Genomic DNA, 23,819 nt, shown 5'->3' with positions numbered 1-23,819 from the left:
CTCGTCAATTTCGTAATGGCGGCATTTTAAGCCAATTGGAGAGGCCGTAGCAGGTCTCTGGGTCAATCAGAGTTGAACAATGGCAGAATTTGGCATGGCGGAATTTGACAATATCCAGAATAGCACCCCCAGTGGAAATCTGCAAAGTGCTCTCCTTTGTTATGGTGTGAAAATCGCGCGCAACATTAGAGACAGCACCGCTGGTGCAACGCGGAAGCCACTGAGTGCGCTAAAGAGACAGAAAGCCTGCAAATTGTGAAGGAATGGGCGACAGCTTGCTCGCCCACGTTGGGAACTTTTCCTCCCAAGGCTTTTCCTCCCGTTAGTCGTCGGGATCTCCATCCTGACGACTAACGCTCATGATCATGTCTTAACCATTGTGGTAGCTGAATTTGTTAACATATACCTTGACGCAGCATATTGTGAATCCCGCGCAATGATGAATCAATAAACACATAATAAACAGTGGTACTCGATATGCATTCCTTCAAAGCGTCATCACTTGAGGAGAGAAATGGCAAGGTGTGCGCTCCCGAGTAATAGGGTAACCTACGCCTGTGCTCATGCATACACTACCACATTGCGCTTCAGCAACACTGGAGGTAGAGGTTCGTAGCTTGAGCCGAGAATGCGTGACGATGTTCCATGTCCCACTGGCCTCTGTCTCACTCAGCCAAGGCACGACATTCGACCGTTGACATCCTTGCCTTTCTGAGGCACTTACTGCAGCAGTTTTATTAGTCGGTGCTATCGCACTCGAAGCAGTAGGCGGCGAAGAAACATCGTTGATGCATGTGGAAGCTGCACTACTCCGACAAGGAGCCATCACGCTCTAACACGAAGTGAAAGGCAAAGAATGCAACTGCATCTAGGACAACTCCTCGATGCTAGTGCGGCCAACTTCCTCGCTGGCATCGAGACGCTTTAACTGCGTCGTCACCGAATCGCTCCCTATCGCCGACACTTGTTAGTGTCATAACGCAGTACTTCATTTCACCTTTCACAGACGACGACACCGCCTCGCAAGCCAAGAGCACCGTGTGAGAGAGATTGTGTGAGAGATATAAGGCGCGTTCGTGAAGCCTCGTAGATGTGCGTCGATGGCGCAATGGGTTTAACGCCCGACATTAATCATCACAAACAGAGAGGTCGCGGGTTCGATTCCCGGTGACAGAACTTTTTCTAGTTTTTTTCTCTAACAATTCGTTACTGTGCATTTTGCCAACGTCACATCCATGATGGAAATACGTTAATGAAGTCTTGGTGGACCCCGGCATAAAACACTTTTGTGTTAAAAAGTTATCACAACTTTCGTTTTACTGTAGTTAATTATGTCAACTTTCTGTGACACATGCACATATCCTTCAATTAGATCGTATGAAAGCAAGAAGGGGAAACGACTGATTGGTTTTATGTCCAACACAACCTAACAAAGTCTATCAAACCTAGACCTGTGGTCTCGCACGCGGGGTGATGTTATCGAATGCGCCCTCCGTGCGACGGAGACAGCCAGCTTGTTTCATCTCTGCTTCAGCTGTGTTCCTCGCCAGCGCTCGCCAGCTTTTACTCACGGGTACAACATGCGATGGGCAGACCGATGTCATCAATTCGGACTTTATACGGAACATGACGGTGATGGTGAAGACCTGTTCGGTGTCAATATAATTGTTATCGCAAAAAAAATAATATACAATAACTGTGGAAGCGGGCTCGCTTTTTTTTCTGGGGAGATGCATCGTCTCTACTGTAAAGAGTTCGTCCGTTGGAAGAATAAAATAATCCGACGACTTTTCCATTGGTTTCGTTCTCGCCTTTCACTACCCTTTTTGCAGGTAATATCTCCTCGTCAGATATCTCTTCATAAAGCACACGTACAATGTCAGCACCAAGCGTTGAGCCTATCGGGACTTTGCGCTTGTCGGCTACACCCTGTTATCTCCGCTTGCGCAGATGTAAACGCACAAAATGGAGCGAAATCAGTTGATGGCACACGATAGTCACGCGAGACAAGAAAGAACGGGTAGGCGACTGCATGGCAAAGCAGAGTGTGAGACAATTCACAACTGATATTTCTGGTATATGGATTAGTCGAGAGTATGTGCCCATATGATGTCATGTGAATCACTGTTCTGGTGTCGCGAAGTGCGCCACAAAGACAAGAAACACCAAGAGAGAATGACGCGCTCGATTTTGTATTTTCAGAGGCTGTTTTGGGGCCCTCTAAAAAGACAGGGCATGCAAACACATACACAAGAGAGTAGTCAAGACACCACAGACGCCACTAACAACTGAAAAATCGTACAGCGGCGGAAAAGAAGGTAGACACAAGTACTTATCTGGCCCGCTGCGCGCACCGAAGGACCTCAATAAAGTTATGCATCCATCCATCCATCCAGGCAAGAGGCGATACCTATCAATCAGGTGCACGTGGTAGTCTACGTAAGAGATAACTGTTCACTCTCTTGACATCTCTCTTGTGTACATGTTTGCACATCGTGTCTTTTTACAATTAATACCTACCAACTAGCTCAGCTATCTGTTATTCTATGTTTTTCATTGCCTTTACTTCTATATTTATTTGTCGATTCGCTCGAGTAAAAATGAAAGAAACAAAGTGTACTAACACATCATTATATATTACTGATCTATTTTATTTATCTATGCACAGTCTACTAGGTCCAAGACTCCACGAATATGCTATCCAGCGAGTTGCTTCGTCAGGCCGGAGGACGCCACAGCCTTGAGGTCAGGCAATACTCGTGAGGCTTCTGGAGGATAGGAAGATACAACTTCCGGGGAGCTATTCTGGACGTGTCCATCTAAAGGAGATGTCTGCAGTCCATTTCGGCACAGCACATTCTATTCTTCGCAAAAACGGGAAGCCGTGATGTTACTTCGCTCCTGACCGCGTCGACGCACCGAACCCGCCAGCACATTTCCATCGTAAGAAGAATGGGAACGAAATGTACAGAAAGAGGGACTTGTCAAGTCAAAACACGCATATGAATGTGTCCCAGATGTTCGAGAACAGGGAATGCGTACCGACCTTCACATGCACGCTAGACGGGTGGCCACACTAAACCTAATTCGACTGCTAACGCGATCAGAGTTTATGCACGACCTCCGAAACAGCCGCCCAAAAGCGGATCTCTGGAGGCTGCGTTAGTTGCTCTGAAGCGCATTCTGTCCCTATCATTTTGTCGAGAAGGCTTCGTGATGAAGAAGAACCGGCAACAGGGGGTGCGTTGCTCGCCGAACTCCAGCCAATCAGCGGCAGCCAAAATGGACAGTCCACTATGGGGACACATCGAGAATAACTCCTCGGTGAAGCGGTGTATTTTATGTCCAGATTCCCCGTTCATGTTAAAAAGAAACAAAAACGGCGATGCGCAGCAATTATTGCGCGGCGGCGTAACTCTCGGGACTTCGGCGGCGGCTCGAGCGGCGTGAGCAAAAACAGGCGGCGACGGCGGCGGCGGCGGCGCACAGGTCTAATCGAACCCACAACCTCTGAAGGTTATGGGTTCAGCCTTGACTGGAAGCGAGTTGTTTATCCATTCCTTTAATTCATTTTCCTTTTATGTCATACTTGATATACTTCAACTAAAAACTACAAATAACGCCCCCCAAGCTTTTTTTGGCTTTATTATCTGTTGACTTCAGTAAATAGTATGATTTTCAAAAACAATTTTCTTATTGCACAAGTGCTGTAAAATCATCATCTTTATGAAAGGGAAAACATGAATGCATGGAAGATAGCTTCAAAACACGCAAGGTGCTGCAGAGGTAAGAAATGAAGAGGAGATAGAGGAGTGTCATTGCTTCTATTGCCTGCACCCATTCTTGCACATCTCCTTTTTTCTGTGTTGATAAACTGCACGCAAGTGGAGAAGAAGAGCAGGATATGACAAGACAATCATGTTCCCAGAAATGCACACCGTTTATTTCAATTGCTCTGGAAGCTGCAACAGATACAGTGCATTCATACAAAATTAAAATCTAATAGTTATCATTAGTGGGCGTACCTACGGGAAGTATTTGAATAAAGGATACGTTTGGTATGGAATTAAGAACAGAAGACAGGTTAGTGTGCTCCTCTCCTTTTGTTTTTGCATCTGGGGCCATATTCTGAGACTCTCTCTTTCAGCGACATGGCTTTGCATTAAGAAGAATCTTGCTTTTCCAATGATTGAAGTGAATACTTGCCTGCCTTTCTTCAATCAACCAATCAGAGTGAATTTAATGCAATATTATGGCAATATATTTCCAGAAGTGATAACTTCGGAATGCAGCCCCTTGTCGTGACGCCGCATGCCATGGGGCCCGTGCGGCTACGAAGTATTCGCCATACTCTCATTTGTTCCCTCTCATAAAGATGACGATTGTATACTATACAATCTACACAAACGTTCTTTTTTTTATTATTCCTATTAAATGCAATAACAGCAAAATTTACTGACTGATTTTGAAATCCAAGAATAGCAAATGAACTGTCAGCAAAACTGTAGTTGGGTTTCCAAAAAAATATTGGTGACATGAGCTTCTCTTCAGCATAATGTTCAATGAAAATCCATCAGTTTCATTTTCCATAACTACAGGCACAGCTACTCAACAACACTAGCCCTACAATCATTAAACATTAAATTACTATTCTCGCAATATCAAATCAAAGCTTTAAAAATTTTATATGCAATTATGAACTCCTCCTCTGGCCTTCCTAATGGTAACCTCATCACATTTACTAACAAAAGTTTTACCCATAGCTCCCACACCTCAAACGTAACACCTTTATTTGCTCGTACTAATACATTTAAATACAGTGTTTTTCAACATACACGAGAGCTTTGGAATTCTCTCCCCAGTATCATCATCGCTCCATACCACTAAAAGATTTTTTAGTTGCAAGTGAAAAGCATCTTACTGATATGTAAACTACTTCATTTTTAATACTGTCCTCTTGTGTGTGTATTTGTTTAACCGTTAGTAGTGTTTTCTTGAATTTTTTGTTTGTTGTCTTACTAACATTATATAACGTTCCCATTCCTACAATAGCCCTAAATAGGGGCTGCAGCATATGTAAGTAAATAAAAATAAATAAAAAGTACCGGAGTGTTCTCGCATTCCACTCTGTTGGAATGTGCCATGCACTGGTAGAGAATCAATGCTGTTACTAGAATGCCACAGCCACTGAACCACCACAATTGGTAGCCATGTGATGACGCCCCTCTTTATTCATGTCGAAACACTGAACATACCCAAACATTTTATCATACTTCAAGGATATCAAATAAACTAATTACATTAGACAGCACTAATGAGCAAAATAAATGGTTACAAAAGAATTTGCCACAATAATAAAAATCGCGCAAATTATAAAGAGGTTGATAAATTTTTATACACCTAAGAAGTAAAAAGTTAACAAAACCAGCACACCTCATTTTACCTGTGGGCTTTCTTGATGAAGAATCTACAGTGCCATCTGAAATTGCACAGTGCCATAAACAGAAACCATTGAATTAACTTACAACTTTACAAGATGCAAATCAAAACTGTAAAGTGAACGAGCAGGAATGCATTACCAACTTTGCCAACATCAAAGACTTACCTATGGCGATTTCCAAACATGATACACGCACCATTTCCCAGTGACCTGGTGATTTAACAAGAGGAATTACCTCCATATTTGTCCCTCTTCAATCTTGGTGCTAGCAGCTGCTTGTACTTCTGAACTTGATCATCCAAACCCTTGAATATACCTGAAAGCAGAATAGCAGAGGACCTCTCACTAGGCGTAGAAATGAACAACGCACCAGAATGAGGTCTAATCAAACGAAATGCAAACCACATCTTCAGCACAGGCTCACAGGCCAGTAATGTAGCGCTGCAAGTAATTCCAATGAGAGTAGAGAAATGTTCCTATTGCAAGAGAACAAGCTAAAATATGATGAGGGGCTCTCTATGAGCAGGACCCACTGCGCACTGTAAGCAGTGCACTATTGGTCCTGCACAGACTTTACAGTGAAGCCATGAAGATGCCTACTGGAAAAATTCTGTATCTATTACCTTACGACAAAGCACTTCTGTCATTATTTTCTACCTTCACGTATCACAACTTTTATAGAGAAGGGGGGAAGAAGAAGAGCTTTTTCTTTTTAATTGGGTTGATAAATTTAAATTCTCCAGATTTACATGCCAAATCAACTATTTAATTATAAGGCACATTATAGTTATGCACTGCCGATTCAATTTGAACACATTGGGTTTTATGATGTACACCCGATGTTTTCACATTCCACACTCATTAGACAATGCAGTAATAGTGGTGACCAGAGCTACAATTTCATGCCCGGCAGTGTTTCTATTCAAATAAAGAATGAAGGAGTTGTTAGCAATGGGTGTTAATTAGGCATATAATTAAGCAACAAGTTAATGGACAAATACTTGAGTGCATCAAAGAATGAACTTTTACAAAGGATTAACTACTTATAAGCATCGATGGGTTTTAATGTCTCGAAGCTTTATCACCACCATCAGCTGATTCTATATCCACTACAGGACAAAGGCCTCTCCCAATGATCTCCCATTCAGCCTGTCCTGCACAGGCTGATTCCATTTTATGCTTGCAAACTTCTTAATTTCCTCACCCCGCATAACTCTTTGCCATCCTTGTCTAAGTTTCCCATACCTGGGTATCCATTTTGTCGCTCTAAGTGACCACCAGTTTTTTCTCTCACCTATGCATTGTGCGACGAGCACAGGTCCATTTTTTTCGCTTAATGTCAACTAGAATATCGGCTATCCCTGTTTATTTTCTGGCCCCATTCTGCTGTCTTTTTGTTTTTAACGTGACACCTATCAGTCTCCATTTCCCAACACAAAGCTTGGTCCTTAACTTCTTCTTAAGTTGCTTTCTTATCCTTCGAGTTTCAGCCCCACACTGGCAATACACAGTGATTGTACACTTTATATTTTATGGAAACAGTAAATTGCACGTGATGATTAGGGAATGTCTGCCATATGCACTCCAGCATCCCCTTTTTAATCTTCGGCAAATCTTTTCATGAGTAGGCTCCCCTGTTAGTAATTAAGACTTCATCTACATATTAGAGAGTTTACTGAATATAAGACCGCCTCCATCTTTGATAAAATCAACTGTCATGCCATCTTCTCCAACAGCTTTTTCTTAGGGCATATCTTGTATTGCCTTTCTAACCTCATTGCTATGTAATTAGTGACAGAACTTCCGTGTCCTGTTGAACGTCGATTTCATTCAAGGTTGAATGGCTTTTTTTCTAGCTGTACAGTTCAGAATAGAATTCTTCTGCCACCTTCACTATGTCACTGAAGTTGCTAATAACACTGCCCGGCTTATTTTATGGTGCATGCATTTTGGTCCTTCCTATTACACAGTTTTCTTTTAGCTGTTTTGATGCTGCCACCTTTTTCTGGTGCTGCCTCCATCTCTTAGATTCCGCATGTCACCGAGTTTCTTCTTGTTGGCCAGCTTTGATAGTTCAGCAAGTTATGTTTTATCTCTTGATGCAGCATCATCTCCTAAACTAGGGCTTAATTAATTGGCTACCTGGAAAGCCTTAACGTTCCCTTTAATTTCGCTATGCAAATGTTTTTTTCTCCCGCCCTACTAAAAATGCAGCCATCGCATTCAGGAGCCACACCCCTCGTATCAGCAATGGAGTTATCAGAATTTATTATTTGCTACTTATCGTGAGACTCAGTATACTTGGAACACTGAGAATAGCTTACCATCAAGTATCATAAGAATAAAAAACATTGGCCACTCCGACTCGATGTTTTCAAATGCCTGAAACAAGAGGAAACAGCCGGTTTATAAAACCGCAAGGCTAATGAACACCTTAACTATGTCAGCCACAAAGCATACATGTACGCCATTTATTAAAAATACCAGCGGAACTCACCTTGGTTTCCCCTGATGTGTAGTATTTACGGCTTCTGTCTTCAAGCACAGTGCCATAGCCATCTCGTAAAAATCGCTTGATGCCATAATTACTCCGATGAAGCTTTCGTATTATTTTATCTTTCGTGCGTTTGTACAAGTAGTCATCATGGGTGGCAAAACATGGAAAGCTGACTGCCATGAGGAGCCCAGTGTCTGTGTTCTAGACAAAGAGCAGACCGTGTTTTGGTCAAAAATACTTTAAGGTGCCCATTTAACACCCAAGCCAAACATTGTTCCTATATTCACAACATGGATTCTACAATTTCATTCAAAAGACTGAGTGCCTTCTCTGGCTTTTCACTTCCAAAAACCTTCACTGTTTTTCACACAAATTGCCATGCACATGTAAACACAACTGAAACTGACCAGTCTTTTTTTACATCAGGCTCCATGCCATAAGCAAGATTAAAGATGATCACACGTCATTACAGCTAAAGCAATGCATTTGACTGGTGGCAGCAAATGTTATAACTCCAACAATATCATCGCTTCTGAGATCAGGCTGCATGATTGACAGTCATGTCCCCCAATCTAGAGGTCATTCTGAACCAAAGTTTTGCAGAAATATGTGCAAAGCATGGTAGGCACTCTGCATGGGCGAAGTGATACAGCTTTGAGTGCAACCAGGACAACGAAAACATTGGTAAGTATGGAACCGCATCGTAATGTAACCAAGCTGATTTCCCATAACTCTGCTCGTACACGGCAAATTCAGAAATACCCTGTTGCTATGAATTGTTTTTAACAACATGTTCTTTGATGTCACGCACATTCCACAATTTTCATAAAAGTGCCAGATTATTTTGAGGGGCTGATGCGGGGTCTGCAAAAATAAAATTTATTCTTGTTACTCCCTAAAGGAGTCCTGCAGTAGCTACACTGTTATTTTGTAGTGCTCCGTGCAAAAGGAATACCAGCTACAGCATGCATATGAAATTGATTCACTGTAGTAACATTCAACACGTTTTTTAGACACACTATCATATGCCTCACTGAATATAATTATTATATCATTATCTTTTCCAGTAACAAGAAAAAATTTGTAATCATCATATAAAGACAGGTAAAGTTGAAAACTCAATTTATCGAAGCAATGACCCCACTCGAATTATTTCGTTAAATCGGGAACTTTGTAAAATCGGATTTTGTCAGATCGAGTTTCAACTGTAATAAAAATTCTCCACTCTCACTGCACTTTCCAAGGGTCAGGCGTTATCACCAGCATTAACAACCAAATAATTGTGACTAACAATTACAACTGATTTGTCCTTCATACAAGATCAAAAATTTTTTAATTGTTAACGTCTCAAGTTTGGCAAAAATTCTCTTGCGCACAAAATATTTCTACGTCTATGCCCATGCTAAACCACGTCAGTCAGATTTTAAAAACAACACTGAACGAACCTGTGAATAACTCAACCTCACAAAAGGAGATGCACAGCATTTTTGCCCATGTGTTACAAGTGCATGCAACAACCACCTCTACCCCTAATTTCCCAAAAGCAAAAAGCAGTTTTGGCAGCAAAACCAATCTCAATAGCAGTTTTAACACAATTATCGCTCAATGAGAACTTCACCCAGTTTGCAGTAAATTTGCATGTCCATATGTTAAACCCTTTCACTCCAGCTTAAGATCACTGGGTGGTCCGCATTCTAATGGGTAGGGCATTGGGCTGCTGTGTTGCAGGAACTGGTTTTCAAACAAACCGTCAGACCAACATGGGTTGGGTTGCTGGGTATGTTACCCTAGGTACGTGCCACTCTTCAATGAACAGCAACTACTTCTAATTTTTCCAATGCTGTGCAAAATCAGTAGCTACCTCTGGAAACATTGCACTGTGATTTCTGATGTGTTAACATCTCCCAAGCTGAATTCACAGACTTGAAAGTCTAAGTACCCTGTAAAAAGGCTGAAAAAGTAAGCTGTACATCATACCTTTGAACTCGACTCTCTCGGCAGTAATGTCTCAAAGATACTTCTGTTGCGGTTGTGAGCATCAACATCCACATAGATGACAGACCATGACGCACCCTTGTCACCAAACAAGTTGCAGCCATTGATAGCTTCCAATGCAGATTTTGCCATGCCTATTGAGCTGCATTTTTCCAAACAGAAAAACTAAAGCAGTCACAAAAGAAGGGTTAAGGTGAAACTGACATGCACAAATTATCGTGACAGCCAATCTGTTTACCTTGAGTGAATCTCAGGGGTGCCATTGTTATACTTGCTGCCCCTTTCCCAAATTCCAAAATCTGGTGTGCGGTAAGCTCTTTCCACGTAGTACACCAAGTTCTGTACAAAGTTCACTTCATCCATTGTATAAATGATCTGAAATGCATAACGGCCACATTTAAAACCTCAAAAACACTACAGCTGAAGTACATAACTCTAGTAAAGCGCTATTCTGAACAAAAAACAAAACTAGCTATTACTACCCACCTGGAGCCCTGAGGTGATCATTTGAACAAGATACAGTAGATAAAGTGACACTGAATCGATCTGGAAGTTTTGAAAAGAAAAAGTAAACATTTGTAGTTGACACATATGAAAGGACTCAGTTTCACAATGCATATCAAGTTTTGAAATGCTTTAAATCAAGAACATCAAGAAATAGGCTGTTGATGGTAGACCAATATGCAGTCCTCATCCAAGATGGACACGATACAGTATTTGAAAAACTAGCGGAGCTGAGACAGCAAAAATTTTCACATCATATCAAACATGAACATTCAAGGACAACAACCTTTGAGTATTTAGTCTAATATAAAACATCTTTTTCATTTACAAACAGAATGAACAGTAAGGTTTATATGGAATCTTTGCAGTAAAAAGGGCTTAGTTATATTACTCAATGCATGCATGTGATCCTCTTAACTAGAACTTTGGACAATTAAGGTGCTTTGTAAATGATAAATATTTAGTTATCTGGTGAAATGAGTAGCCACATGCACATAAAATGTTGTTTGGTGAAGAATCAGAGCGTGATATTACATCTATATATGAATTTAAAGAGTTGCAGTCGGGAGAGCATTGGCAAAAAAAAAATGATTTGCTTATATTGGGACAACAAATTCATAGGCTGCCTAAAGGAGAGGCACCTTTATTGAATGACTGGAGGTTATTGCAAATTATAACACAGAGAATAGCTGTTTCAGGCTTTTGCAAAAGACTTGCCCTCTGCAGCATCTGTCGCTATCTTGAAGCAGAATCATTTTGAACACTCCCCATTTGCATCAGTCTTCATGCATCAGTCAATTCATGAGCTGAATATAAATCAAATAGTAATTTACTATTTGATTTATATGTAAAGTCATGTTTGAACTACCACATATATTTGCACAACGTAATTAGGGTCCGTTTCCAGTATTTATACTCTGGGACCCTTACCTGTATCCAAGTATTTTGTAATTGATGCCTATCAAAACACGCTGTAACAGAGATCTCTTGAGTACAGCCACCGGCAAATGGTGTATATAAATAGATCGCCGTTAGCATTGCGAAGAACGTGCCGTTTGTGGCCGAATCGTTTCGCACTGCGTGCTGCGGAGTGAGGGGTCGTAAGTTCGATTCCCGGTGACGGAACTTTTTCTTGTTTTTTTTTTTTCTTTGCCCGCTGTTAGTCTTCATATTTTACAACGTCATATCCGCAACGGAAATACGTCATTGGAGCCGTGGTGGACCCCGGCATAAAACACTTTTGTGTTAATATTATATATATATATATATATATATATATATATATATATATATATATATATATATATATATAGAGTGTGTGTGTGGAGTGCCAAGAAACATGCCTGAATTGAAGACTCACCTGTAGGTGCCCATAATCACTTTCAGGAATGACAGTCATGCCAGTTTTCAGGTGAAAGATTGAGTGCAGAGCATGCTGCGGCCCTTGCTCCACTTTAAATTTTTCCATCTGAGAGACAAGCAACAACATATCAGACATCGCTACACAGCATAACAGTGATCCCCAAATCGCACAACCAACCTTGTCCTTAGACTGTCGCATCCAGCAAAACAATATGCCACGCATACATTTAACGACACTCTGGCCCAGCTCATACGATTTGCCTCGATCATCATCGATCCTCCTAAGGAGATAGAGAGAGAAAACAAAGGTGTTCAAAAAAGCTCACAATGTACAAATGTTCAGCAATGCAAACCAGTGGCATTACGACGTTGTTAGAGGAACACTAACGGCAAATAGGAAGTCGGTGTGCACTTTTAAAATACCATTACAGAAACCTCGTAGTGCTTGTTTCATGGCAAGAAAATTATTAAATTGAATGAAAATCTCATTTTGGCGGTCTGCATGCTGTTAGCATGCCATCTGCTAGGGCAATGTCACAAGAAGCTTCGTTTTTCTACGATCGAACAGAAATGCACAAGTAGCCTTCTACTATACCATCTTGTAATGCACTGCAGTGATCTTTTTTTGTGTATAGTTTGAGTGATTGTGATTAATTAATTATATTGAGGGCCTCCTACGTCATCGGGCTATAGTACCAGAATGTCCCACTGGTGGCACAAATCGTGCCCTACATTTACCTTAATTTCTCTATTAATGAAGTGCTGCTGTGCATAATACTGATGTTTTAGACATTCTCCAGCATTGCCCTTTCACTCTTGTATAAAAAGTTGTTTGCCTTTAGTGTCCCTTTAAACTCCTGCCTTATTTTAACATTTTTGTTATCACTGGAAAACAACTATTTCTCAGAGGTCTGCCAAACAAATGAAACTTTTTTTTCTTTGTTGCGGGCAATGACTTAGCACATAAAACGGCATTATGCACTGGAAAAAGCTAACTAGCATTTCCAAATACTTAAATAATTCTAAAATTGTGAAAATGACATATTTTTGAATCGAAAGTTGAGATGGGAGCCGACAGATGTGAAGACACTGTAGGGTAAAAATTGGATTAACGTGAGCATTGGCCAGCCTGAGGCACTTCACTCTTGTTCCTCCAACATTTATGTCATTTCTAGGGCTACACGGGGGGGAAAAGAAATCTTTTTAAAAAATTGGCACCCCCTTGAGACAATACATGTCGACAGAAAATCAGAATGCATGCCTCGCAGATAATGCTTCCAAAAGCACCTTTAAGAAATAAACTGTTGTTTTGGTAAACAGAAAAAGCTTGTTCTCATTGACAACCATGCCATACAGCGAAGCAGTTCCTCGACTTCATGAGGAGGCCAAGGTAGTCCGAGACTAAGTACTGGCAGCATTTCTTTGATTGCTCCTACCAAATTAATCCTGGCTCTCCGTGTGGCCTCGAACCGTTTATGGCCAAAAGTTAATCTTCCTTTTATATACTAATTACTGCACACTTCAATTACAAACTAAAAATTACACCCCCTATGCTTTCTATGGCTTCATATGGTTGTGTCTTAAATTAAAACGGGCCCCCTTGTCCACTGCGGTTAGGATGGCTCGTAGGGAGAGTCCTGCGTCCTTATCCTTATACCGCCACAAATACAGCCCCCTACTACACTTGCAGTCATGCACATGATAAACAATAGATTGGAATGTGTTTGTGATTTCAACAGATTGTAAATGATCTCATGTTAACTTCTCATACTTTCTACAACTGTTTTGTTGAATATTTTGTTGCAACTCAATACTTCTAAAGAAAGCCAACCCATTTTTTCCTCAATATGTAAATTAATAAAGTCACAAAAAAAAAAAAAAAACTTGAGTAGATCAACAGGACAGCAAACAATAACTAGCCAGTTTGCGAAGCAGCAACTGCAATTCTACATGATAAAAACAGATTGGTTGCATTTGTGCAGCATGCATGTACTTTTTGTTTCTTTTTTTTGAGGCATTCCAAAGGTTAGCTGAAGCATTTATTACTATTCTTACAATGCCAATTAATGATGCAAAGTGAAGCCATGTCCATGAGATTAGAATAGGCAATTTTATCGTAGCACCCGAAGTGCTTTTGCATTTGACTACCTGCATATGTATGCAGGTGAAATGAAAGCATGCCGTAGCAGTTGCACTTATCTCTGAAGACAATAGCAAAGCATTGTCACCTTGTTGAAAATCTGTGCACTACTGTCTCCATTTTCTTTTGGCTACACCGAGTTGTACTCTCGGTGTTAGCAGATCTGCTCCCCCCCTGCCACAAAACAGTTGGCTTCCCCGCAATATGCAACCCCCTACTGGTTTGCCGCACTTCGAAATATCAAATCGGAGAGGGAATTAATAAATTAATTCCCTCTACCATAAATTAATGGTAGTCACTTCCTCATGCTGGTAATTCTTTAAGAAACAAGAAACAATTAAGTGCAAATATAAGTGTAAATACAGAATTCTACTGCCAAAAGGTACTTTTCTAAGACCCTATTACTTCATTAAATATTTATAAAAATAAAAGCACACTACTGTTGACACTATTCTGTACAGTAAAAGGGCCACACTGCATCCGACCAGAAAAGCAGCTTAGCCAGATCTTGGTCTCGGAAAGTGTTTTAAGCCTGCTTGTTATTTCTCAGCAATGAGTTTGAAGCTCCCACCCTCCCATTCCAACCTTGCTGCACCACTCCTAGACCAGAGTTCAATGTGTGATATATGTATCGGGCCTCCATGCCTTCCTGCCATGGAGGCCCGTTACATATAGATACATATCTTTACTCCACTCTTCTGCCAAGCAAGCACTCCCGGCCTCATTTTCAAGACATTTCTTGCTCTACAGCACATGTCCAGCAATCAGAGATGGCTTCTCTCTTTGACAGAGCTTCAGTATTCTTTAGTATGCTACATAGCACAAATTTAAAATTTGCCTACTTCAAAGGTGAAAAAAAAACCTGCCATGCTTACTTGTAGGACTGGTAAAGGCTCCATATGGCAACAGCACAGTAGATGCTGTCACGAACATACCCATGCTCCTTATCTCGAGAAAGCCGTGGGAACAGCCCTGTTGTTGGGCTTTGGAAGTTGAGCAGTTGCCGCTTCACTGCAACAGTTTTGAATGAAATGTTTGAAACAATAAACTAGCTAACTTGAAAGAAACAAAGTGCATTTCGTTGCTCAAAGGTCAAAAAAGGAGGGCAAGTTAGTACAATAGCTTCTCAGTTATATACACATACACACACGTATACATATATACAAGTGTGTGAACTGATAAAACATATATGCTCCGAGACTGTCGTTGCTTCTTCTCTTCTACCTTGCATTTTGTCTCTTTGTGCGGGTTTCCAGAACATGAATTTTGTGTCACAACTATCTTGCTTAGCTGCAAAACAAACTAAAGAATTTTCCAGAATGGCAAAAAAGAAAAACCAAAGAGGCATATGCAACACATACCAAGCAAGTATGTACAACTCAGTTTTTTACAAGGGTTCTGAGGTGGGCTAGTTGGTTCATGAACATTGTGGCAAAACAGCGAAGACAACGAGACGAAGAACATACAGGACACAGCGCTGTCACTACAGGCTGGCCGAGTCACTCGATAGCGTTTGTGCCATTTTTCGATTTTTGTTCGCCTGCCTATATATCCTCTGCCTTTCCAATAAAGAAATCAGTTGATAGCAGCGCTGTGTCCTGCATGTTCTTTGTCCCGTTGTCTGTGCTGTTTTGCCACAATGTTAGTTTTTCAACAAGTCTTCTTACAACTCCCTTAGATATTTATCTATAATGCTCCTCATTTAAAGGCCCCCAAACCCATCAGATGTCTTGACAAAACTATGTTAGAAAACATACCTGAACAATACAACTTCATGTACTCAAAGTTATTTCGCATAAATTGGGAAAGGTTCTTACCTTGACCATAGAACTTGTCCAAGTGATGTACTGTGTCTGTATAATTTGTCAATTTTATAGTGTCGACGTCTACTGTATCTGCTACGCTGCCGACTCGGCTTCTGCCAAATAATGGCACTGCCATAGTGCGGAGCCGCTCCCTTGAAAGCAAAAAGAAACCACCAAGGGCACATTCAGTTAAACAACTTGAAAAAGAAAAGATTCAGCTATTGATGCACCATCACTTCCAAAAACTACACCCTGGCTTTAGTGGAGTACACCAAATCAATTTCAACTACCTGCATTTTATAAATGGACACCTAAGTAGACAGGCATATAAAAATTTTCTTCCCTATTTTCCTGACATGCTGATACTACCTCCAATAAAATTTTTGCAGTTATATGTAAACATCATCTGTGGCATCGCTGAAACCACGTTAATCCTGTTCAAATTTTATTATCTTTTTTCAAACAGCGACAGCATTAAATACCTAGGTACAGTACTCACGAATTAAAACGCAACTTAATTTTTTTCAATATAACGACTGCCATGAACAATTGCTCAAGATAACTGCATTATGTCGCTGCAAATCTGGCCGCTAAAGGTAATGTGGGCTCTGATGTAATTGTTCAAGTCAAAATTACGCCGATATGACACAAACTGTAGGCACTGGAAACGAATGTATGTGCATAACTTAGCCCTAAATGTTCGTGTTTCAATTTGTGAGTACTGTACAAAGTACTATGCTTGTAGCATTCCCAGAAACTAGAATGGCCACAGTGCAAGTAACTTAACCAGCAGTGCTCCTGTTTTACCATGGGAGTGCCTTAATGCTTCCATTTTTATGAGGTACCAGTGCTGTTCAAAAACATCAATATACATGTGCAAATTTTGCACAACATGGTGTATCCCATTTCGTTTATTATATGTATTCACATTTCGTTGTTGACAATATACAGGGAGTTTCAAGAAATGTGTCCAAAAATCCTCAAAAGTAAGGGAAATGGAATATTTCCTTGCTGCCTTCATAATTACTTTTTCTACTGAAGGTGGTAGGCCACTAAAAAATTTTTTTTTACGAGCAGCCCGCGTTGAAATAACTTTTTCTTCTAAACAAGCATGTCTTATTTAACTTACCCAGCCATTTATAGTGCAAAATATTGATTATTTATTTATAGGGAGGTTCTCTTTCTCAAAAATTGCATTAAAAGTGGTAGTCATGCCAGCCGTGATAAGTGAGTAATAGGTAGTTTAATTCAGTAAAGCATTGGCATTTGTGTAACTAAAAGCTGGAGCTATGCAACGAACTAGGATAAATATTTTGCAGTAATTATCAAGGAAGTAATGTTAAAAAAACCAAAAAGATGGGAAAAAAGAGCCAGTTTATACTGAACCTGATTGCCAAATCAGCTGTGAATTAAAAAATATTCCATCAATTTCTTTTATTCTGGTTCACTGGACAGATATATATGTTGTAAATTATTATACAAAATTTCAGTTCAAAGTACACACTGAGAAAACAGTTATGAAAGTTTCCGTCACATGATTTGGAGCACATTCTTATTTTGAGAAAAACGTAAACAAAGATCTCAGAGCTTGAAAAATGTGTGCATCCCCCTTATGGCCATTTTTAGAGATTTAAAAACAATTAGAAACACAAAGATATATTTAATGACATCCTCTTATGTAACAGTCAAAATTAAATTTATAAAGTATTTTGAATATCATTAATATAGACGAAACACTTACTTTATAAACCAACGCACTGTGGTTTCGGTTTCGCTATACGTGCATGGGGTATGGAAAACTTGCTGTAACTCACAAAGTAATGATGATAGGAGGATAATTTTTGTTGCGGCATATTTTTTAATGTTTGGGCGTGCACAAAAAACGAAAAACTAAAAATCGACCTCTCCAAAAAATGGACTTTTGAAGGTGGCCTACAACCTTAAAGTGATTAGAGATATCAATAATGACAGTAATTAATGAAATTAAATTAATGAGCTTTAAAAATTAATGGAAATAAGTGGGCAGATCAAATGGGAGAATTTAGGTCCTACCTGTGGAGAGCCCACTGCCACTTTGAGATTTAGAAAGAGCGGCCTATGGTAATTAATAAAGAGTTATGAAATTCGGCCACATTCTCCAACAAAACTGAAACCGAAGCGCAGATGAGCACAACTAGCAGACGACCAGAATGACGTCGCTGTCCATAACGATAGCAGTGTTGTTCTGCATTCACTGACATATGTGCGCCATGAGTGCTATATTCGTAAGCACAGCCAAACACACGCACAAAGCGATGTCGATCAATGACTGATGTAATGACTCTCATTCATTTTGGACATCTCAGAAGAGTATGGCAGTTGTGCTCTTCCACATTTCGGTTTAAACAGCAAAATTGCTCAGATTTCATCACACTGCTAAACTTACCAGCGTCTGCTTTTCGGAAACCTCAAAGCGGCAATGACCTCTTTGCATGAAGGACTCCAATTACCTTACTTGACCCTACCACCTTTCTGCACTAATTAAAAAGCTCATTAATTTTATTTCTTTAATTACTACTATAACTGATGTCGCTGGTCATGTAAAGATGTATCCGCAGAAAAAGTAATTATGAAGGCACTGAGCAAACATTGCACTTCACTTATTTTTTTAGGCTTTTCGGACACATTTCTTGAAACACCCTGTATAGGCATATAAGGCAGAATGCTAGCTAGTATCCTGAATGCAACAATTGTCACATGACCACAACACAGTTTGAACTGATGGATTTAGTTTTTTCACCCAGAACTGCCATGTTGTGTTAACATCCATAGTCACCTTACTGAAAAAACACCACCCACTTCTACAGGACCCCGCTTCATTTCAAGGACTTTGGAAGAAAAATGCACAGCTTTTAAAGTCAAGTGGGAATAGCTAGCAGCAGAGTTTAAAACTGTTGTTCCAATGTCAATAATAATAATAATAATATCTGGGGTTTAACGTCCCAAAACTACGATATGATTATGAGAGATGCTGTAGTGGAAGGCTCCGGAAATTTCGACCACCTGGGGTTCTTTAACGTGCACCTATATCCAAGTACACGGGCCTCAAACATTTTCGCCTCCATCAAAAATGCAGCCACTGCGGCCGGGGTTCGATCCCGTGACCTTCGGATCAGCAGACGAGCGCCATAACCACTAGACCACCGTGGCGGGGCTGTTGTTCCAATGTCAATGCTCTTTATTTCTCCTCTACACATTCACTGACATCATGCTACTAAATGAGAAAATCAATGAAACAGCTCTGGAAATAACAAGGCTCCAACCGGCTGTGTAAACTGTCCTGTGATCAGCACACATCAGAGTTGGAGATTCATTGATTACTGGTAAAGAATACAGCAAGTATCCTATAAGGAAAAAGGAAAAATGTACTGTATTTACTTGACTGTAACGCACCGTCAAGTGTATCTCACACCAACTTTTCACAGCTAGAAATGATTAACTCAGTGTCCTTGATTATCTACTCGCCACTGTTTTTATGGTGAGAGAGAGGGACAGTAAAGACACTGTCTACATACTAAAAAAGAATATTGAGTTGGAGTCCCAGCGAACTGGGCATTACTTTTGGAGGCCTCCTCACCCAAACTGACAGTCCATACCACGTCATATTCAGTGCTGCCTGTGACAACTTAAATAACACATTTTTTAAATGCCTTACAGGTTTGTGCTCAAATCTATCAGGCACACCATCCTTTAGTAAATTTTTCATTGACAAAGGTGCACTTCACAAGTGAGTGAATATGGCACTTAGGCAACAGTGAATCATCTTGACCTAGTCTCCCATTTCCTTTGTTCTTTGTAATCACGCACCTGCCTTCACCTTACTAAAGAAACTGTGAAGCCCCCCCCCGCCCGCTATTGGGGGAGCTTTCCATTTATCAAGGCAAGTACATACATGTGATTCTCATATCTGTGAATGCATTAATGAGGCCATTCACCCATTCCAGTAGAGCTGGGGGAGGAGGTGAGATCAGCGGAATCTCTCTCTCAATCTTTTACAATTCCTTGCTTGTGCTATGAGCTGTCTTTCTCATGCCTCCACTCCCATCTGGTGGTTTTGGTTGTTTGTCAACAATGGCATGATCTTTGTGCTCACAGAATTTATTTCTTGAAGCATTGAGAGAGACTAAGCACAGGCGTGCACACACACACACGTGCGTCTGTCCTTTTGGACGCACACACACGTCTGTATGATCATCATCAGCAACAGCCTGACTATGCCCACTGCGCAGCAAAGGCCTCTTCCAAGTTTTGCCAATCAAACAAGTTTTGTGTTTTCTGTGGCCACATTATTCCCGCAAACTTCTTGATCTCATCTGCCCACCTAACTTTGCACTTGCCTTCTTTTGGAATCCATTCCGTTACTTTTAATGACCGGAGGCTATCGTGGCTTTGCGCAGGTATATATATATATATATATATATATATATATATATATATGTGTGTGTGTGTGTGTGTGTGTGTGTGTGTGTGTGTGTGTGTGTGTGTGTGTGTGTGTGTGTGTGTGTGTGTGTGTGTGTGCGTGTGTTTTTTTAAGGATGAACACGAACCTGCATTCGAGACCTCACACTGATTACAGTGCAATGGTTATATGAGTAGTGCAAGCAAGGAATGTTTCTCAACAAGTTAGAGCGACATGCAAGGCAAACAATGGTGCACATCATTCAATGTGTGGGTTAAAAAAAATACAGCATTTGTAAAGACCTATTCATATAGTCCCCGTGAAGGTTAAAAAGGTCACAGCAACACTATTATGGCTGAAACCTATCGTAAAATATGCTTGCCAAAAATAAAATTACGTATAAAAATCTGTCAGTGGACATGGCTGGAACGCAGCATGACGACACAGTAACTTTTAAACAGCCTTCTCAAGCTATTGATATAGGAAGAGCTTTAAATTTGCATCCAGCACCCAACAGCACACATCACACACCTCTGTATTCCAGTTAGACTGTGCAGCAAATCTGCAAAAATATTCCCTTCTATAAGTGCAACAGGTATAGCAAAATTATGGCCAGTCACGTTTGACATTGCTGGGCCACAGTGACCTTCCTGTCTCCTTTGTTTCTTCCATACATCTACCCAGCACTTCACACGACCCTAATTGGATTGAAATTCTCATTCCTAAACCACAATAATTGTGGGACATCCATTTCAACAACAGCTCTAGACAAGTTATGTCCAGAAGGGTTTACGAGTGTTGAGGCACAGTGACTGGCTCATCCCTTTCATTTCTCTATATGCCCTTAATTGAATAAAAATGCTCATCTGGCCACCACAACCTCTGTGCAGCTAACTGCACTCCGCATCAAACAGCGGCATTGTACCGCCTCTATGCAGCATGCCTTCATCAGTAGAAAGCATTTACTTGTAACAGAGACTGCAGAAATAGCTTAATATTTCCAGCCAAGTTTGGCTAAACCCAGGTGTTCGAAACAGCCAGCATACACAAATCACTTGCATGTCTTGGCATTATGCATGCTCCAGCGCTTGCCATATGCCTGTATGTTTATCTATTATTATATATAAAAAATGGTGGATATCAAGTTCTCAAATGCACATAAAATAGCCCCCCCCCCCCCCCAATAAGGACTTTATAAATATTCAAGCTTGCAAATATCTGCAGGCCTCACTAAAATATACAATGACAATATTTCAATTATGCAACGAGCACACAAGCCACATTTGTGTGTTTTTTTATTATGCTGGTGTAACACTGTTAGTACAAAGCCTGAATTGGATCGAATTTTTCAAGGTTGCTTGAGACTGATCACTGCTACATCGTTCAACCATACACATCAGGCTGGGTGAGCTTTATTAGCCCATCGTACATTGCTCAAGTGCATTTACAGCACTTGAGAAATTTTTTGCCTAAAAATTGCAGTGCAGATAACAGCCCATGATTGCATTCAAAGAGGAAGATTATGATCACAGACTGCCACTGATTATATCTGGACTGAGCAGTCATGCCTGCAAGTGCCCATGTAGCAACACCGAATCTGCATCACAATTGCAATGGAAAAGTGCCCGTACGACATTGGTAATAAAGTTTTAAGTTCAACCCATGTTCTTTTCAGGGAAGTTAGACCAGGACACTCATCTACTTACCCAATTTACCATCCCCCCCCCCCTCTATATCAGTGAAAGGTGAGAAAGGTTATAACAACAGGATGGGTGTGCTTCCAAAGTTAGACACATATGCAAACACCTTGTGTACCACATCTGAGAGATGGAATTAGCTCAAAAGAGAAATGCAAGCACCTTGAAGCAAATGTTTGGAAGATGCGATGACCGAAACCAAACTTTCCAAAACACAAGGAAGACAAAACAAGGTGAGTGCATTGCGTAAAGCACAGTGCTTTACAATGCAAAACATATTGATCACCCAATGGAATTTCTTTCAACTTATGTCTCACCAGTTCTCACTGCCCAGCAGTGGCATAGCCAGGGGGTGGCACACCGGGCCTGTGCCCCCCCCCCCCAAATTTTTTTTTTCCATGGCATTCAGAGCGCAAAATGGCCCTTGACCACATCTGCCTGCCGACCCCCACTTCAGATGAAGGAGGTGGCCCCTCCGAAAAAAATTTCTGGCTATACCCCTGCTGCCCAGACTTATGACAATTTTGTTTCATCATTTCTTGAAGATGCAGTGGGGTGCACAAGGTGTAAGGGAAGGTAAAATCTTTGCGAGCAGAGTTGTCATTTGCTGACTAACATTTCTTGCCACTTGTGTTCGCAGTTAAAACACAAGATGTGTTCGATTTCAACTAAGTTTATGGTCAGGCGGGCCATAAACTTAGTAAACAGCACATAGCACACATTAAACTCTGAACTTAGTACACAGTACATTGTACACAGTACATTGTAAACAGCACATGTACACAATACACAGCATATAGACAGTTTAAACAGCAAGCTAATGAACTGCAGCCTTGACATGCACAAGCAAGGCCACATACAGAAAAACATAGAAGATCAAAGGTTATGACAACCGTCAGGGGTAATGACACTTAAGCAAGTTGAATATGAATTAGCTTAAATAGACAGACTTGCATGAAATAAACTGCAAAACAATGGTGAAAATTATTTCTACTCTGATCCAGCAGTTCAATGACTCTCTTGGGATGAAACCGCACAACATGCCAGGCATTACGAGCGCTAACAGCATCAGCACCTGGCTGTACCTGGGACTGAAGAGGCTCATGGCTCTTACTTCCGTAGCAATACAACCCAAGCTGATGGTAGCAAGCCATGCAATCACCATGCCATGCAAAAGAGAGAACAAGCGTCAGGGACGCCGACCAGCTCCCACGGTGCTCTAAGGGTAAGAAGGCACAGTTTAAGCAGAGGGATTAGACGCGTGACACATTACAAGCACAACAGCAGAAAAGAAATCCCATCACCAACGCCCACTACTACGCCTGCGACTACTGCAGAGGATGAGAAGCTGAGAGCTTCATAGCAGTATTCTGCATGCAGGACACCTGTGAACAGATGCAAAATAATATGTACAAATAACACCAACGTGTAATCAAGCAAAGGTTACGCAAAGCAACAGTTACGAATGCGGGATGCGAAAGATCAATGAGTAAGCCATATTTTGTATGTGCAAACAGCGCAGGCAGCCGTCGTGCGCAGTAATGAAGTTTGGTGAGAGTTCAGATAAATGTAAACACCACTCACAACCAACCGCCAAGGGTGATCACACTAAGCAAGAAACGTTTACCTCTCTCTTTGCTGGCGCCTTCAAGGCTTCTAGTAGGCTCCGATTATGACCGAGTCAGTAGACAAATATTTAACGAAAACAACACCATGGTCACACAAAAAGGAAACATGACTACTTCACGCGACAAAACACACAGGCCGATAGTAATGAGCTTGAGCTGAAAGGGCCGCAGTCGCACACCAGCACCACTGGCATAACGTTTCAAGATCAACACAAGGATGATGTCCCGAGGGAAGAGGTGGGAGGGAAAATACGCCACACGATGCTCCTGCCACCTACGAGCCGAAAATAAAGGCCGTCTCGGGCTTCGATTG

At 41.0% G+C, this 23,819-nt stretch overlaps 1 protein-coding gene across 9 annotated transcripts in view; it reads right to left on the bottom strand.

Annotated features, from left to right (window-relative positions):
- The window catches only part of LOC119377038 (probable phosphorylase b kinase regulatory subunit beta), a 63,736-nt gene extending 40,017 nt beyond the window's left edge, over window positions 1–23,719 (bottom strand). For 4 of the 9 annotated variants that reach the window (XM_049411142.1, XM_037646669.2, XM_049411150.1 and 1 more), the window contains exons 1-12: window positions 22,964–23,116; window positions 15,756–15,895; window positions 14,814–14,949; window positions 11,977–12,079; window positions 11,797–11,904; window positions 10,419–10,478; window positions 10,171–10,307; window positions 9,915–10,074; window positions 7,938–8,138; window positions 7,765–7,822; window positions 5,676–5,756; window positions 5,444–5,479 (exon numbers count right to left, since the gene is read on the bottom strand). In XM_049411142.1, the coding sequence (XP_049267099.1) occupies window positions 5,444–5,479; window positions 5,676–5,756; window positions 7,765–7,822; window positions 7,938–8,138; window positions 9,915–10,074; window positions 10,171–10,307; window positions 10,419–10,478; window positions 11,797–11,904; window positions 11,977–12,079; window positions 14,814–14,949; window positions 15,756–15,895; window positions 22,964–23,043 (1,300 nt within the window). In that variant the 5' untranslated portion in view covers window positions 23,044–23,116. Of the gene's footprint in view, window positions 1–5,443; window positions 5,480–5,675; window positions 5,757–7,764; window positions 7,823–7,937; window positions 8,139–9,914; window positions 10,075–10,170; window positions 10,308–10,418; window positions 10,479–11,796; window positions 11,905–11,976; window positions 12,080–14,813; window positions 14,950–15,755; window positions 15,896–22,963; window positions 23,117–23,505 lie in introns of those variants that run through there. The other 5 variants (XM_049411160.1, XM_037646683.2, XM_049411170.1 and 2 more) reach the window with 4 other exon arrangements.
- Between the last annotated feature and the right edge of the window lie 100 nt (window positions 23,720–23,819).

The sequence above is a fragment of the Rhipicephalus sanguineus genome, chromosome 1 (assembly GCF_013339695.2).
Source record: "Rhipicephalus sanguineus isolate Rsan-2018 chromosome 1, BIME_Rsan_1.4, whole genome shotgun sequence".
Lineage (NCBI taxonomy): Eukaryota > Metazoa > Arthropoda > Arachnida > Ixodida > Ixodidae > Rhipicephalus > Rhipicephalus sanguineus.
Note: the sequence above shows the minus strand (reverse complement) of the source record. Positions and strands in the feature narration are given on the sequence as shown.